Below are 16,451 nucleotides of genomic sequence, written 5' to 3'. Positions count from 1 at the left end.
CCACTTACTACACGCACCAGCTATTATACTTATTCCTAAATTCATTCACACTACTTGCACTCACAACATCCAATCCATTCCAATCATGCACCACCCTATGAGATAAAAATATAGCCCTCACCCTCCTTCTTACAGCATTTTCTCAGCTTCCAAGGATGCCCTCTTGTCCTTTCCCACCTTCCATAAATTGAAAACTTCCATCAACTGAAATCCTGTATTACCCTTTCAGAAGTTTGTATGACTCAATCATATCACCCCCTCTTTCCCTGTTTGCTAGTGTCTGCAGTCTACAATTTCTCCATATCTCTTCATAATCAGTATTCTACAATCCTGATATCATTTTTAACATACTCCTTTGCACACTCTCTCTCTCCACTATGTCAGAATCACAATGGAAACTAGGAGACCAAACCTACACACAATACTCCAAGTGAAGTCTGATCAAGGCCTTGTAAAGAGGCAAAATGACATCCTTATCTTTACATTCGAATGTTCATTTCAGCATTGTAATTATCTTTTGAATTGTATTTGCAATCTTTGATACATAGCCCCTGAACTTCAACTTCCTATCTACTAACACTCCAAGATCCGTAGCCTGATCGGTTTCTTCTAGTATTATCCCACCATTATAATACGACACTGGATACCTAATCACGCAAAGTGAATGACTATACACTTACTGACATCCATTTTCCAATGCTCGCAATTCCAGCCTATTCAAATAATCATTCTGTAAGTACTGCATATCAGCAGCATTCCTGATTGTAGCAAATAGCTGTATGTGCTTGTCAAATCCTTCCCAATATCATTAATAACAGTGGACATGCACTGATTCTTGTGATACACCACTGTTACCTTAAATCTTGTAGACTCACATCCCCCATATACCACATTTTGATATCTGTCAGTCAGCCATCCTCTTGTCCACAATAATATTCTATAATCCAACCCCATATTCTACAATTTATGCAAGTCTTCCATGCTGTATTTTGCCAAAAGCCTTATCAAAATCCCAAAGTATCATGGTGTTTCCATTCTCCTTGTCTAGTTCAATTGTATCATTGTTATAGAATGTGAGCAATTTGCTAACACATGACCTACCCTTAGTAACCACATGTTGCTCATTGTTAAGTAGAGATTCATTGTCAGCCCATTTCTGAATGTGAGCTGCCCTAACCAATTTTTACAAAATCTTCACCACCACTCCCAAGATACTAATTGGTCGACAGTTGGATACACTATTCTTTGCACCACTCTTGTGCAATAGAATTACCATACATTCTTTCCATTCCTGCAGAATTTTCCCTGTTTTGAGACTCAGTAAATAGCCTGGTCAGTCAAAAGGAATAGCCAGTTCAGCTGAACACTCACGTGAAAAGGCTTATGTGTTTGCCATACATGTTAATTTATTTTTAATGGTATTAATGAGTACCCAGACACTGATAAGAAAATCATAAATATTTATTAAGTTACTGTTGATATTTTGCTGGTATTATATCCAGCATCTTCAGAGCACAAAAACAGTTTGTCATAGTATGCAAAACAACAGCAATCTAGTATGACAATGGGACTAGTTTAAACAATTGCAACGGACAACGCAAACGCTAAAGTCCAAATTACGTGCCATCTATGTTGAAAAAAAAAAAAAAAAAAAAAAAAAAAAAAAAAAAAAAAAAAAACAGAAAGTAGCTATTAATTATGTCTTAAGATAACTGTCTCCCAAATTTTGATAAATTTATACATCCATACTTGTTGAGGTTTGGAGTATGTTTCAAGACTTCTGTTGATTCCAAAAGCAATCTCTCTAACTTATAACAACTTCCGTGTAGCACTTTTATTTTTTTCCAATTGATTCTGTGGGAAGGGATATCCTAGAACTGACTTGCCATAACGACAGCACCAGATGTATTTTTTGTGTTCACTGAGGCAGATGCTGACAGTTCTTCCTGTCTGTCCACAGTAAGCTCGATCACACAGGACTTTCGCCCTTTTGCACATGGGCAAAAGCTGCCTGGTCACTGTCGTTGTTCATGTACTTGTAAATGTACTTCATGGACTTGACAAAGTTTCATAACTCCACTTGATGTGAGCATCTAAAATAGGTGGCAGGAAAGGGTTGTAGAGCCACCCAGCAGTTGTCCGGCTCTATCCCACTGATTTTCTTCGGTGAAGTCATGATCAGCTAGATGTCCTCCGATACTGTAGGTATCCATTGTCTCCTGTCTGAGTATCCTTGAGAATTGGCTGGGGGTACCTCTTGCTGCAGCTGCCTCCTTTCATGAAGGGCAAATTGTGATTCAAGCTGCTGTAGGTTCCATGAATCAGGTTGGCCTTCATGATGTTGTGGAGGAGAGGATCTTGCTCAGGGTCAGGTATTTCGGCACAGATGACTTTGTCGATCATGTCAGGGAAGCAACATGTATGGATGTGAGGCAGACACTGCTTTTGCCACTCAGAGTACATGAAGCACTGCACTCCCCCAAACAGACTGCCTTTATTCAAGAGAGCCATCACCTTCACCTTGAGATATAACACCCTGAATATGATGTTGTAGGACTTGTCCAGACAGTAGTGCATCTGTGATATCCTTTCACTTCAGATCAGGACGGCTATGGTGGCAGGTGCATGTCATGGCATCTTGAGTCCACTCATGCATGTAGTGAGGTTTCCCCCCCCCCCCCCCAGTGAAGGATGATGAGCACCACCATTTGACCCAGCTGAGCAGCACAGCATCCTGCCTCCCTTAGGTGAATGTTGCTGTCTGCCCTCAGCTGCGCCTGATTGTTCCTAAGGTAGTTCAACCTTTCAGTCACTATTCTGGCATAAATGTCAACTAAAAATTGACTGATGGTTGACCTCCCCCTTGCTTGACCATGATGTGGTAGGAGTAGAAGCTTGCTGCAGAGACTGTCTTCTTGAGGGGCTACTTAGTCTTGGGATCGTGCTGAGGCAGGACAATGGAGTACCCATCCTCGCCATGGCAGAACAGGAGCAGGTACTGCAGGGCATCGTACGACCAGTGGATCTCACTGATGCACTGCAGTGTATTGTCATGGTTCTGCAGCATGATGTCTTGCTGCTCAAATTGCTGACCAACAATCACCAGAGCTAGCTGATTTGCTGTTGGCGCATTAAAGCGACCTCCATAAGCAGCAGGCTTTGTATTTGCATGGATGATGACTTCCAACTTCTTGTAGGTTGGAGGTACCTTGTCCAGGGTAGTCTTCAGGTCCTTTATGTAGCTGTTGACATCATGTAGCATCCTCTACAGTTGTTTGACCAATCCCTGTTTGATTTCAGGAAAGTTACTGCACCTCAAGCACACTTCCCTTTTGTCCTCGTCCATGAAATAGATTTGCAGGAATTGGGCTTCATGTTGAGGTGCTGGCAGCAGACTTCCTACAAGTGATACACTTGCCCCTGAACTTTGAAGATCGGTATGAGGCCATCTCATAGAACCCATGGTCCCAAATGATGTCATGTTGAAGCAGCCATTGTACTTCCGAACACAGTCCATGAAGCGAATGTGCTTGCGGGTGGCTATCCATTACCAGGTAGTAGAGAGGCTCGGGCAAAAGTTTGAAGGGCAGGAAATTCACTTTGCCAGTGCTGCAGCACATGCTGGGGGGGGGGGGGCTCCTCTTCTTTCCACTTGAGGGAATTGCAGTACAGGCACTTGTGGCACATGGTACCCAGAGCTACAGTGCTGTCTGCCTCATAAGCCACATCAAGATCATATGCCATGCTGAGTGAGCCTTGACCTTCCACAGAAGTACTCGCCTTTCTACTCATCTTCCAGGATTGTTTTGCTCATATCGAGACTCTGCCATCTGTGCACCTTGGGGTTATTTTGTTGGTACTTGGCCACCACAGGATTACTCTGCTCATATTTCCTTGCCACATCCTTAAGTTGCTTCCTCATTTTAGCATCAGTGTATATAGCACAATGTTTGCCAGGAGCCTTTTTAGGGACAGGAAGAGGTGATGGCTGTGAGGAGGAGTCGGGCTGAGGGAGGGGGGTGGTGTGGTGGACACTTTTTTTTTCAGATTCATGTGAGAGACATGCATCGAAATGGTCCCAAGAAAGGCCCCTGCATAAAGTCTAGTCTCTTCATGTGACCTTCAGCACCAAGACTCTCATAGAGCTCACCATTGCAGTAAACCTCGAAAAATTGCCTAGCCACCACCAGCTCGCATCAACCACCATAAGTAAAGGATCAGGACATGTGAGCAAGGTACTCAGCGGATCTGGTGTTGTCTCCCTTGTAGTCGTGAGACATGATGGAGAAGTCCTCCCAGTTGTCCACCACGTTCCTCACGATTAGCTCGTGCACATCGCTAGCCATTAGCTGAGTGTCATACACATGATAGGACCAGAACAGGCAGGCTCTGTCTCTTGTGATGGGGACAATAGTGTGAGGCACCATCTCCTTATTAATGTTTACCTCAATTGCTGTACTGACTTTAAAAAAAAAAGGGACAAAAATGCACTTAAAGTAAATCTTAAATATATGAATTTAACTTTTTGGAGTCGACGCCAAATTTAACGCAAACTAATTACATAAATTTTCAATTGCTGAATATTACTAATCATTCTGAAAAGAACTGATTCAGAAGTATGGAAAAATAACTGAAACACGAAATAGTCCTAAGAACAAATAATTATTCACAGAATATTCATATGCAGCCATGAATTTAGCCCTTCAGGCACTCATATCCATTATCACAAGTCACAACTAAGTGAAGCGATACCTAGTTTGAAGTAATGCAGAAGTCATATTTTCACATACAAGTAGCCAAAAGGTGTCACACTTTATTGCTAAAATACTTCGGACTAGAGATTGATGTTGAAAGTTATTCCACTTGGTTATACTATAAATTAAAGATGCCAGAAATTATATTCTTGGTTTCATCTTTATCCAAGTGTAAGCATACTTAAGTTTGTGCATGAAGTAACTTCATGACTGGGCAACTCGTATATAGACTAATGACTTCACATCACTTACCTTAGTACCCATAATGCAAAGCACATATCTTTATGGACATGTATAATGTTATGCATTATGGGAAGGGTCACTACCCAGAATGGTTTCAACCTTTAATGAGGTCTCATCAGTGGGAGCTGGACCCAGAAGTGATACCAAGTTTAATGTAATGCAGGTCATATTTCCATATACAAGTAGTCAAAAAGTGTCACACCTTTCATACAAGGAACTCTTGATCAATTCTATGCAGGATGGAACTTTCCTTATTTTGCTGAAAAACACCTAAAAATTCCGGTGGATACAGACAATAAACAACTGTATAGTTGGGGATGATACAAGAACTGTATACACTCAGATAAAGAATTAAACCATGAATATAATTTCTTGGCATCTTTAATGAAAAAACTTTCAAACATCATCATCAATTTCCTGATATGTACCTGCAAGGGGTGTTCAGGTTACTATGACAGCACTACACGATTAAGTTTACATTTTAATCTCCTATCAGCAAGGATAAAAAAAATCAGAACTCCATGGTGGACACAGGAAGTTAAAGAGGCAGTGAAGAAAAAGAAGAGAGCATATCAAAAGTTCCTGTTAAATAAGTCAGCTTATGCTCTTAGAGAATACAGGGACAAATGCAAGAATGCTAAACACTGTGTAAAACTAGCTAAACAAAAGTCATGGGAGGACTTTGGCAAGAACATAGAAAATAAATATCAAGAAGTGGTAAGATATTCTGGAGGTTGTTGAAGAAGCTTAGGAATGGAGGAAAGAGTGCTGTAAAAGGAGTTAGATATGATAAAGGTGACATGAAAACAGGAAAAAAAGATATCCTTGAAGTATGGAGTAATTACTTTGAAAAACTGCTAAATGAAACAAGTAGTGATGACAACACAGTGGTAAAAAACACTGACTAGGCATGCAGTCAGGAATACATATCCATACTTGAAGTAGAAAAAACCTTCAAGGGTTGAAATGTGGACAGGCAGCAGAAGTAGATGATATTCGACCAGAAATGCTGAAGTATGGTGGTATAAGAGTCTTACAGTGGCTGCACTGCATAGTTCAGAAAGCCTGGACAGAGGGACGAATTCCCGATGATTGGAGTAGAGCTCTCATAGTACCCATATATAAAAAGGGAAATAAAACTGAATGTGAGAATTACAGAGGTATTTCCCTACTGAGTGTTCCTGGTAAGATCTATGCAAGTATACTTGAGAAACGGTTGAGAAGAATTGTGGAAGAAAAGCATGTTGAAGAACAAGCTGGATTCAGGCCAAATAGAGGCTGTCAGGATCAGATCTTCACTTTACGACAAACAGTCGAGAAAGCATGGGAATATAACAGAGATTTGTATTTAAGTTTTGTCGATTTGGAAAAGACATATGACAAGGTGCCAAGAGAGAAGCTATTCAATACGCTGCAGTTATATGGTGTCAGTGGGGCATTATATCAGGCAATACTTAGTCTTTATTTGAGTTGTAAGTCAGCAGTTAGAATTGAAGGAAGTACAAGAAGATGGTTTAATGTTAAATCTGGTGTGAGACAAGGATGTACATTATCCCCTCTGTTATTCATTATCTATGGATCACATTATGAAGTAAAATGGTATTAAACATGATATCAAAATTGGAGATGTTAATGTTAGCTCTTTGCTTTATGCGGATGTTGTACTTCCAAATAAATCCGCTGCAAGTCTGCAAGATTCTCTGACTAAATTGAATAGCTGTTGTAATAGATATGGTATGAAGGTCAGCAATAAAAAGACAATGAAAATAGGCAGAATCATTGAAAATGTCAACTGTGTTGTGAACGGAGAACATGTGGAACAAGCAAAACATTTCAGCTACTTAGGCACGATTTTTACTGAAGATGGTAAATTAAATATAGAAATAGACAACAGAATCAGCAAAGCTGGTATGGTGGGAAGTCAATTGAATAAATTCATATGGAATAAGAGAGAAATCAGTCGGAACACTAAATTAGCTGTGTACAAGACAGTGTTCAAACCAGTTTTAACTTATGGATCTGAGAGCTGGGTCAGAAGTAAAACACTTGACCAAAGACTAGAGACCACAGATATGAGAGTCCTGAGAAAGATTATAGGCATGAACAAATGGCATCAATGGCAGTATCATATTAAAAATGAGGATATTAGGAAAGAACTTGACATTGTCAACATCCAGGAATGCGTTAGCAGAGCTAATCTCAGGTGGAATGGTCGCTTAAACAGAATGGGCGAAGAAAGATTAGCAAAACAAGTGTTCTCTTCCAGGTTGGCAGCAAAACGACCCAGAGGAAGACCAAGATATAGGTGGATTGATATGGTACAAAGTGCCTTAGACGATAGAAATATAAGATCTGATAATGTTGTGGAGTCTTGACAAGTAACAGACTGATTTGGAGGAAAATTGTAGAAAGGAAGTTAGTAATGATTTAATTTTTTTCATGTAGTACTATCATATCCTGTACACCCCTTGAGGGTACATGGCAGGAATTTGATGATGATCAACAATTTTCCTCCAAATCAATCTATTACTTATCTGCACTCCAATATTACCTTCCACAGTGGTGAGTGTTTCCAGAATACACGATGATTGGAAGAGCAACTGATCATATAACTGACACTCTTTTCCTATTCTTTTCTTAGTCTCTGTGGCATGCCTTAGTTTCAAAATACTGAGATTCTATAGACAGTGCCTTTCTTCATTTTTATCACATAATGGTGGTCAAATCACTGGTGGTAAGAATAAGAAAAGATATCATCAGTATCTTTTCTTGGATATTCCAAGAAAAAATACTAATGATAAAAAAATAAGATTTATTTTATGTAATTAGCTTAACAGAGATATAAAGTAATTTAATGTATCATTTCTCACCTGTAACTTCATCATTCCACAGAATAACTTCTGCTTTCTTAGGATCAAATATATATATGCCATTCTGACTCCACGTAAACAAGAAAGGAGAATCTTCAAAGCTGGTAAAAAGGAAAAATAAACAAAAAAATTATGCATATAAAGGAAACGCAGAATGAGAACAGAAAAAAGAACAGGAAAGTATGAAGTGCTATGCAAAGTTCCTAGATTGATCACCAGAGTTATGATTGGAGTACTTGTCACTACTAGGTCATATTCTGGGCCCAATATAGCATGCAGTGCTTTCATTTATATAACGTTTAATTGTTCAGTTGTTAATTATAGCCAGTAATTTTCAAATGAGTTATTGAATGAATAAAGTGTTTGTATCAAGTTTTAAATAGCAATTATGATATATCTGCCCCTAAGATGATTCTTGATAATGCTATTAAATTTATTTATGTGATATTAGTTCAACTCAAAAACACTTACTCATTTGCATTATCTGAAATTTTCAATCTATTTTTCTGTTAGTTTTCTTTCATGAGCATACCTATTCTTCTTGAAGTTCGCAGTAAAAATTAGACATGACCATTTTAACTAAAAAAAAGGTGTCTGTGTCAATAAAATCTGTATAATATAGCTTGAACAGACCAAACATATAACTGCCTATAAAAACAAGAATTACTAAGTAGCAATTTTTTATTACATTTTTAAATACTTTTTTACATCATAAATATGTCATATTTTTATGACATTTATTTCTTATATATTTTAGTGTTAAATAAACCCTGATATATATTCAGATTTGGAAATGCAAATTTTGAATAAAGCTTTCTAATTTTTTATTTCAACTTTTATCTCAAGCGATTTCTGAAAACAAGGTAAGTCTTGCTAATCTTTTTGGATTGGTACCATTTTTCTTGGAAATAAATGTGCAATAGCAGATTTACGAAGTCTTTTTTTTTTGGGTTAAGGAATAGAAAGAAAAGATGTAAGATTGCAGAAAATTGTTAGGAAAAAGTTTCTCATCATCATCATCAAATTCCTAAAATATACCCTCAAGGGATGTACAGGATATTATGATAGTACTACATAAAAAGGTTACACTAGAACTGACTTCCGATCGACAATTTTCTTCCAAATTAATTTGTTATCTGTCAAGACTCCAACATTATCAGATCTTATATTTCTTTAATCCATCTACATCCTGGTCTTTCTCTGGGTCTTTTTTCCTGCCAACCTGGAAAAGAACACTTGTTTTGCTAATCTCTCCCCCCCCCCCCCCAACATCTCTCATTCTGTTTAAGTGACCATACCATCTGAGATTAGTTCTACTAATGCATTTCTGAATGCTAACAATAACAAGTTCTTTCCTAATATCCTCATTTTTAATGTGAGGGTATTCTAATGTGATACTGATATTGATGCCATCTGTTCATGCCCATAATCTTTCTCAGGACTCATATCTATGGTCTCTAGTCTTTGGTCAAGTGTTCTATTTCTAACCCAGCTCTCGGATCCATAAATTAAAACTGGTTAAACACTGTCTTGAATACAGCTACTTTAGTGTTTTGAACAACTTCTCTCGTATTCCATATAAATTTATTCAACTGTCTTTCCATACCAGCTTTGTTGATTCTGTTGTCTATTTCCATATCAAATTTACCATCTTCATTAAAAATTGTGCCTAAATAGCTGAAATGTTTTACTTCTTCTATAGGTTCACCATTCAGGATACAGTTGAGGTTTTCTATATTTCTACCTATTTTCATTGCCTTTGTCTTTTTATTGCTGATTTTCATGCACAAAATTTATTACAACAATTATTAAATTTAGTCAGGGAATCTTGCAGACTTGTGCTGGATTTGTTCAGAAGTATAAAATCATCTTGGCTCTTTACTTTATGCAGATGATGTTATACTTTCTTTCATAATGTGATTCATATATATAATAATTAATATTGGAGATGATGTGCACCCTTGTTGCATACCTGATTTAACATAAAACCATCTTCCTGTATTTTTTAATTCTACTGCTGACTTACTACAGCTTAAATACAGACTATATATCGCTCAATATAATGTCTTTTACACCACATAACTGTAATTTTGAAGAGCTTCCCTCTTTGCACCTTGTCATATGCCTTTTCCATATCGACAAAACTTAAATACAAATCCTTGTTATATTCCCAAGATTTCTCAACTATTTGTCTCAAAGTGAAAATCTGACCTTGACAACCCCTATTTGGTCTGAATCCAGATTGTTCTTCACCAAGCTTCTCTTCCACAATTTTTCTTAGCCATTTCTCATAATACCCATCATATAGATGGGTATTATGAGATCTCTGCTCCAATCATCCAGAATTCGACCCTTTGACCAGGCCCTCTGAATTATGCAATGCAGCCACTGTAAAACTTTTATACCTCCATGTTTGAGTATTTCTGGTTGAATTTCATCTCCTCCAGCTGTCTTTCCACATTTCAGGTTTTTGATGACTTTTTATACTTCAAGTATGGATAGGTATTACTGAATGCATTCCTATAGGGAGTTTTCTACCACCATTCTGATATTGCTTGTTTCATTCAGCAGTCTTTCAAAGTAATTACTCCAAACATAGTTTTAAACTGAGAATAGTTTTATCCTCAGTTTTCATTTCACCTTTATCATCTGATTTCTTTTACAGTACTTTTTCCTTCATTTCTAACTTTTTCAATAGCCATCAGAATATTTTCTCACCTTCTTGATATTTATTTACTATGTTCTTTAATGTTCTTACCAGTGTTCCCATGACTCTGTATTCTCTAAGACCACAAACTGACTTACTTGTCAAGAACTTTTGATATGCTTTCTTCTTTTCCACTCTTTAACTTCCTGAGGCAACCATGGAGTTCTGATTTTTCTATCCTTACAGACAACCTAACCACAACATCTGGCTGAATTGGTCAATGTTTTCTTTAGGGTTTGCCACTGAATCTGCAAGGTTTGGTTCTTGTTTGCAAACCCTTTCATTTTTTCTTCAATGTGTTTGTGCATTTGAGTCTACAGTTCACCTCTGAAAGCTACTCAACTTTGATACATTTTGAAACTTTCTTACAAACTCTTTTTTTTCAATATGAAATTCAATTTTATCTACTTCTAGAAGTCACCAAATTTCAACTTAAGCGACTTAAAATGATGAAGGAAAGCAGTATTAAACTTGGTATCAAAATTGGAGATGTTAATATCAGCTCTTTACTGATATTATGCAAATGATGTTATACTTTTAAATAAATCCAGTACAAGTCTGCAAGATTGCCTGACTAAATTGAATAACTGTTGTAATAAATTTGGTATGAAAATCAGCAATAACAAGGCCAAGACAATGAAAATAGGCAGAAACATCAAAAATATCAACTGTATTACGAATGGAGAACCTATAGAACAAGTAAAATATTTCAAATATTTAGGCACAATTTTTAGTGAAGATGGTAAATTAAATAAGGAAATCAACAAAGCTGGTATGGTAGGAAGTCAACTGAATAAATTTATATGCAATAAGAGGGGTTGTGGGGCTGACAAGACTCGATAGGGTCAGAAGCTCTGCAATTTGGGAAATCCTCAATACTCAACCACTGCTTCTCCGTGTTGAGAGATCACAGTTACGATGGTACGGGCACCTGGTCAGAATGCCACAAGAGAGGCTCTCCCAGAAGGCCCTCTTCGCCAAGCCAGAGGGTGGGAGGCCATGTGGAAGGCCAAGGACTCGCTGGATAGATTATATCCAAAACCTTGGGTGGACATGTCTGGGAGTCCCACCAGAACACCTGAGCTTGGTGACAGAGGATCGTGACCATTGGAAGTCCCTCTTGCAGCTGCTGCCCCTACAACCCACTAGGAAAGGTGGGCCTTGAAGATGGATGGATGGAATAAGAGAGAAATTAGTCAAAATACTAAATTAGCTGTATACAAGACAGTGTTCAAACCAATTTTAACTTATGAATCTGAGAGCTGGGTTAGAAATAAAACACTTGACCAAAGAGTAGAGACCACAGATATGAGAGTCCTGAGAAAGATTAGGGGCATGAACAGATTGCATCAATGGCAATATCATATTAAAAACGAGGATATTAGAAAAGAACTTGACATTGTTAGCATCCAGGAATGGGTTAGCTCTGCTAACCCATTCCTGGATGTGTTAGCAGAGCTAATCTCAGGTGATATAGTCACTTAAATAGAATTGGAAAGGAAAGATAAGCAAAACAAGTAATCTCTGCCAGGTTGGCAGGAAAAAGATCCAGAGGAAGACCAAGATATACGTGGATTGATATACAGTAAAAAGTGCTTTAGCAGAGAGAAATATAATATCTAATAATGTTGGATTCTTGACAGATAATAGATTGATTTGGAGGACTCTTGTTGATAGGAAGCTAGTAATGATGTAAGTTCTTCATATAGTACTATTATAATATCCTGTACACCCCTTGAGTGTATATGTCAGGAATTTGGTGATGATGATAAAATGAAGAAAGTTAGAGGTTATTGCTCCATGTTTGTGATGAAGGAGCTGACTTTGTTGATTCCTGAAAGAAATAAAAAAATCATTCTTACACAAACCTAGTGAAACTTTTCTTTCCATGAGAATCTAGATCATAAGGACACTGAACCAAGACTTTTTTTGCTTGATACCCTCACTGAAGGATTTTACAAGGATTGAAGATTCTTGTCCTAAGCCAGACAGGAACAGGTGATAATCAGAAGGGCAGCACTTGTTTCATATATTCTGGACATGAGGGTGTTAAACACCAGCAAGGTATGGGACTGTTGCATAATAGAAAAGCTAATAATGCTCTTTTTGGATATATGATTTCAAAAAGATATATTAATGAAAAGCTCATAACAGATAAATTTAAAACTGGGATTAAATTTCTGAATGTGGTTACCTGCTGTACTCCTACTGAGGACCCAGAAAATGGGAGAGAGAATCTTTTGACTACCAACAAGACATACTCAGCAGATAATATGACACTTTAAGATGGTAATATGAAATTATTTTGGGGAATTTTAATATGAAAGTTAACACTGATTTTAATAACTAGGTGGGAATAATTGAACTGTTGGCATAAGTAACTGCAGTGACAATAGCAAAGGACTCCTTCAGTTATGTACGCTAAATGGACCAACAATGATCAACACCTATTTCAAGAAATATCAGTGGGATAGTTTATTCTTATGTACATGTTTGATACAAACAATTGCTATATATAAAAAAAAAAAAATAATTATTATTATTCTATATTAAGGTATCAGAACATACCTTGGCCAAAGCATATAGAGTTTGACAAAGCCAACTGATTGTGGTTCACATGAACCATTTACGGATTTAAATTCAATTTCTTTCCTATAAAAACAAATTATTAAATTAATAATTTTGGTAATATTCTTGAAAAAGAAAGCTTCAATATAATAAATGATTACTACTTCTTAAAAAATTGAAATCTGACAAATATATAATTTCAAATTAAAATAAGCATTTTTTTCTTCCTTTCATGAATATGTATGTATCTTCTTTCAAAAAAAAAAAACTTTAAGGAATAAAAACAAATGCATATTTGAAATGTTTTTTAAAAATCACAATAGAAATTATTAAAATATTCAAAATTACAATCAATATACAGGAAAGCCTCATTTTCTGAAAAGGTTAGGTTAGGTTCCCATTCATAAAGTGAATTTTCGTAAATTGAGGTGAAATTATAATGTATTTAAATAAGATTTGCTTCTTCAATACAAATGACTTTCCCCATCAGCTTCTTTATTTATTTCACCAATCCACAGTACTAATAATTTTTTCATATTTTTCATTACTTCACTCCTTGACTAAGATGTTCTTGACACTTTTGCTAACAATTCCTGCACGTGAACACTATCTTCTCTGCACTGGTTACAATTCTTGAAACTGTTTACACCACTTCTATTTCTTTTCTTGATGTAAGTGATTTTCTGCTTATTTTAAACTGTGGAAGATGTCGAAATGGTTCTATGTTTAGATGACATTTTTCATTTATTGTTTTAATACAAATATTAGTAGTAAAACTTTTTTTTTTTAGCAGTTCTTACAACGTGGTTCAAAGTGGACGAAAATGTAAACGAACTGTTTCGTAATCTCTACCCACAATGCAATAGAATATAAAACAAAAGACAATTGCAAAAGCTGCCGAAGTGCCGTTCATGCTTTTATTGTTTATATTTTGAATTTTTTTGCATTGATTTTGAAATGTGAAATGAGGCTTTCCTGTATTTATAGTAAAAAAATTAAATTATAAATTTACATTGTAAAATTATTATTATTATTATTATTATATGACATCTTCAGGGAGTCCAAAGACTCATTGAGAGAGGGCATCTACCCTACAATTCTCTGTCTCCACCATCTACCACCCAAAATGGTGGTATATAGTGGAGACTGAGATCTATCACCACTACTAGTATTTTCAGAGACAATCACAAACATCCATGCCCACAGTGGGATTTGAACCCACAGCCTTTTGGCTGGAGAGTGGATACGCTAATCACTCAGCCAACCAAGCCGTAATTACAATAGCAACGGCATAATTAGTTTAAAGACATTGGTATAATCCGTAAAAAAATCATGTTCATGAGTAATTTCTATGAAATAAAAAGAAGTAAACTACAACAGTATGAGTGCTCTGAACATTCCAAGGTGCTTCAAAAATTGGTACAATAAATTGCAGATCACATAGTATATGAAACTCATATATGAGTTCATAATCATAATGATCATGCACAAAGAAAACTTCTCTAACAGAGTTGCATTTTCAGAACAAGCAAAATTCCACATGTTGGAAAGAGCAAATAGGTATAATCATTGAATCTAGGGTTTTATTTACTTTCCTCCCTTCTTGAATATGACCCTCAAAAAAAGAGATTTTCATAAAGTAAATGGGTAGAATGCATTTATTATTATTATTATTACGGGTATCTCCATGGAGTCAGTAGACTCATCGCGGGAGACCCAAACTAGCAAAACAATATCTGTCATATCTCTTCTTGAATTCATTTACAGACGAAGAGCTCACAACTAAGTCAGGCAATGAATTCCACTCATTCACCACCCTCCAGGCAAAAAATCTTGTTCTGACACCTTTGTTAACCACACTCTTCTTTAATTTCCAGAGATGACCTCTTGTTCTTCCATCACTATCACACAGCTGAAACATTTCCCCTGCATCAATCCTATAAAAAACCTTTTAGTAATTTGAATGTTTCTATCATATCCCCTCTTCTTCGCCTATCAACCAATCTCTGCAATCCACAAGCTCTCAATCTATCAACGTAGGGAGCATTTTTTATATCATTCACCAACTTGGTCACTCTTCTCTGAACCCTCTCCACAGCCTCCTCATCTCCAAGGAATCCAGGTGACCAGACCTGAGCACAGTAATCCAAATGTGGAAGTATCAATGCTTTATAAAGAGGAATAATAACCTCTTTATCTCTGGATGTCAGTGTGTTCCTCAACAAACAAGTAATCCTATGTGCAATCTTGGACACCTTAGCAATGTGTCCTCTGAACTTCATCTCCCTATCTACCAATACCCCTAAGTCCCTAGCCTCATCAATCTCTTGGAGTACCTTTCCATCGATGTAGTACACAGCTGGTAATCTTTTAATCCCAAAATGCATGACTTTACACTTTTCCACATTGAACTGACATCCATTTTCTTTTGCCCATTTTACCAGCTTATTTAAATCCTCCTGCAAACTTTCAACATCAGCTTGATTTTTTATTGCACTACACAACTTTGCATCATCAGCAAACAACTGAATATCTCCCTTTAAGCCGTTTCCTATATCATTTATATACAAATTAAACAACATTGGCCCAAGCACAGAGCCACACCACTGATCACCTGCCTCATTCTGGACTCGGCTCCTCCATACACCACCTTATGGTATCTCTCCCTGAGCCATTCTCCTATCCATATCACCAATTTAATATCCATTCCCATCTGCTCCAATTTGCGTAACAGTGTTCTATGGGGTATCCTGTCAAAAGCCTTAGCAAAATCCAGAAGTACCACTGTGTAGCCAGTTCCTTTGTCCAACTCAGATGTTATTCTATTATGAGTAGTTAATAGATTGCTAAGGCAGGATCTACCTTTAACAAAACCATGTTGGCCTCTATAGAGTATCATATCCTGATCCACCCATTCTTGAATTTTGTCTTTAACCAACTTTTCCAATACTTTTACCACTACTCCTGAGATGGTGATTGGTCTGTAATTTAATACCGCAGTTTTAGAGCCACCCTTATGCAAAGGAACCACTTTGCCTAACTTCCACTCCCTAGGGACCATACCAGAGTTCAAACTTAAATTAAATATCCAAGTAAGAGGGGTTAACAATTCATTTGCACATTCACGCAACACCCGAGCTGATATTCCATCTAGGCCTACAGCAGTGTTTGCATTTAAGTTTTGCAATATATTTAATACCTCTGATTCTTTAGCTTCAATTCTCACATTAGGTATTGCTACAGGTATAGAGATATCTTCACTTGGGTGATAGACTTTTGAAAAGTGATCACTCAGTAACTCGACTATTA

The 16,451-nt window shown here is 36.9% G+C and overlaps 1 protein-coding gene across 1 annotated transcript in view; it reads right to left on the bottom strand.

Annotated features, from left to right (window-relative positions):
* The window catches only part of p (WD40 repeat domain-containing protein pink), a 306,375-nt gene that overhangs the window by 182,465 nt on the left and 107,459 nt on the right, over positions 1 to 16,451 (bottom strand). Inside the window, exons 9-10 of the mRNA XM_090396034.1 lie at positions 13,143 to 13,226; positions 7,868 to 7,968 (exon numbers count right to left, since the gene is read on the bottom strand). Coding sequence (XP_090252160.1) covers positions 7,868 to 7,968; positions 13,143 to 13,226 — 185 coding nt within the window. The remainder of the gene's footprint in view (positions 1 to 7,867; positions 7,969 to 13,142; positions 13,227 to 16,451) is intronic.

This window comes from Typopeltis vanoorti, chromosome 7 (assembly GCF_054136105.1).
Source record: "Typopeltis vanoorti isolate ZY-2024b chromosome 7, IOZ_Tvanoo_1.0, whole genome shotgun sequence".
NCBI classification, from domain to species: Eukaryota; Metazoa; Arthropoda; class Arachnida; order Uropygi; family Thelyphonidae; genus Typopeltis; species Typopeltis vanoorti.
The sequence above is the reverse complement of the archived record's forward strand: the minus strand, read 5'-3'. Positions and strand labels throughout refer to the sequence as shown.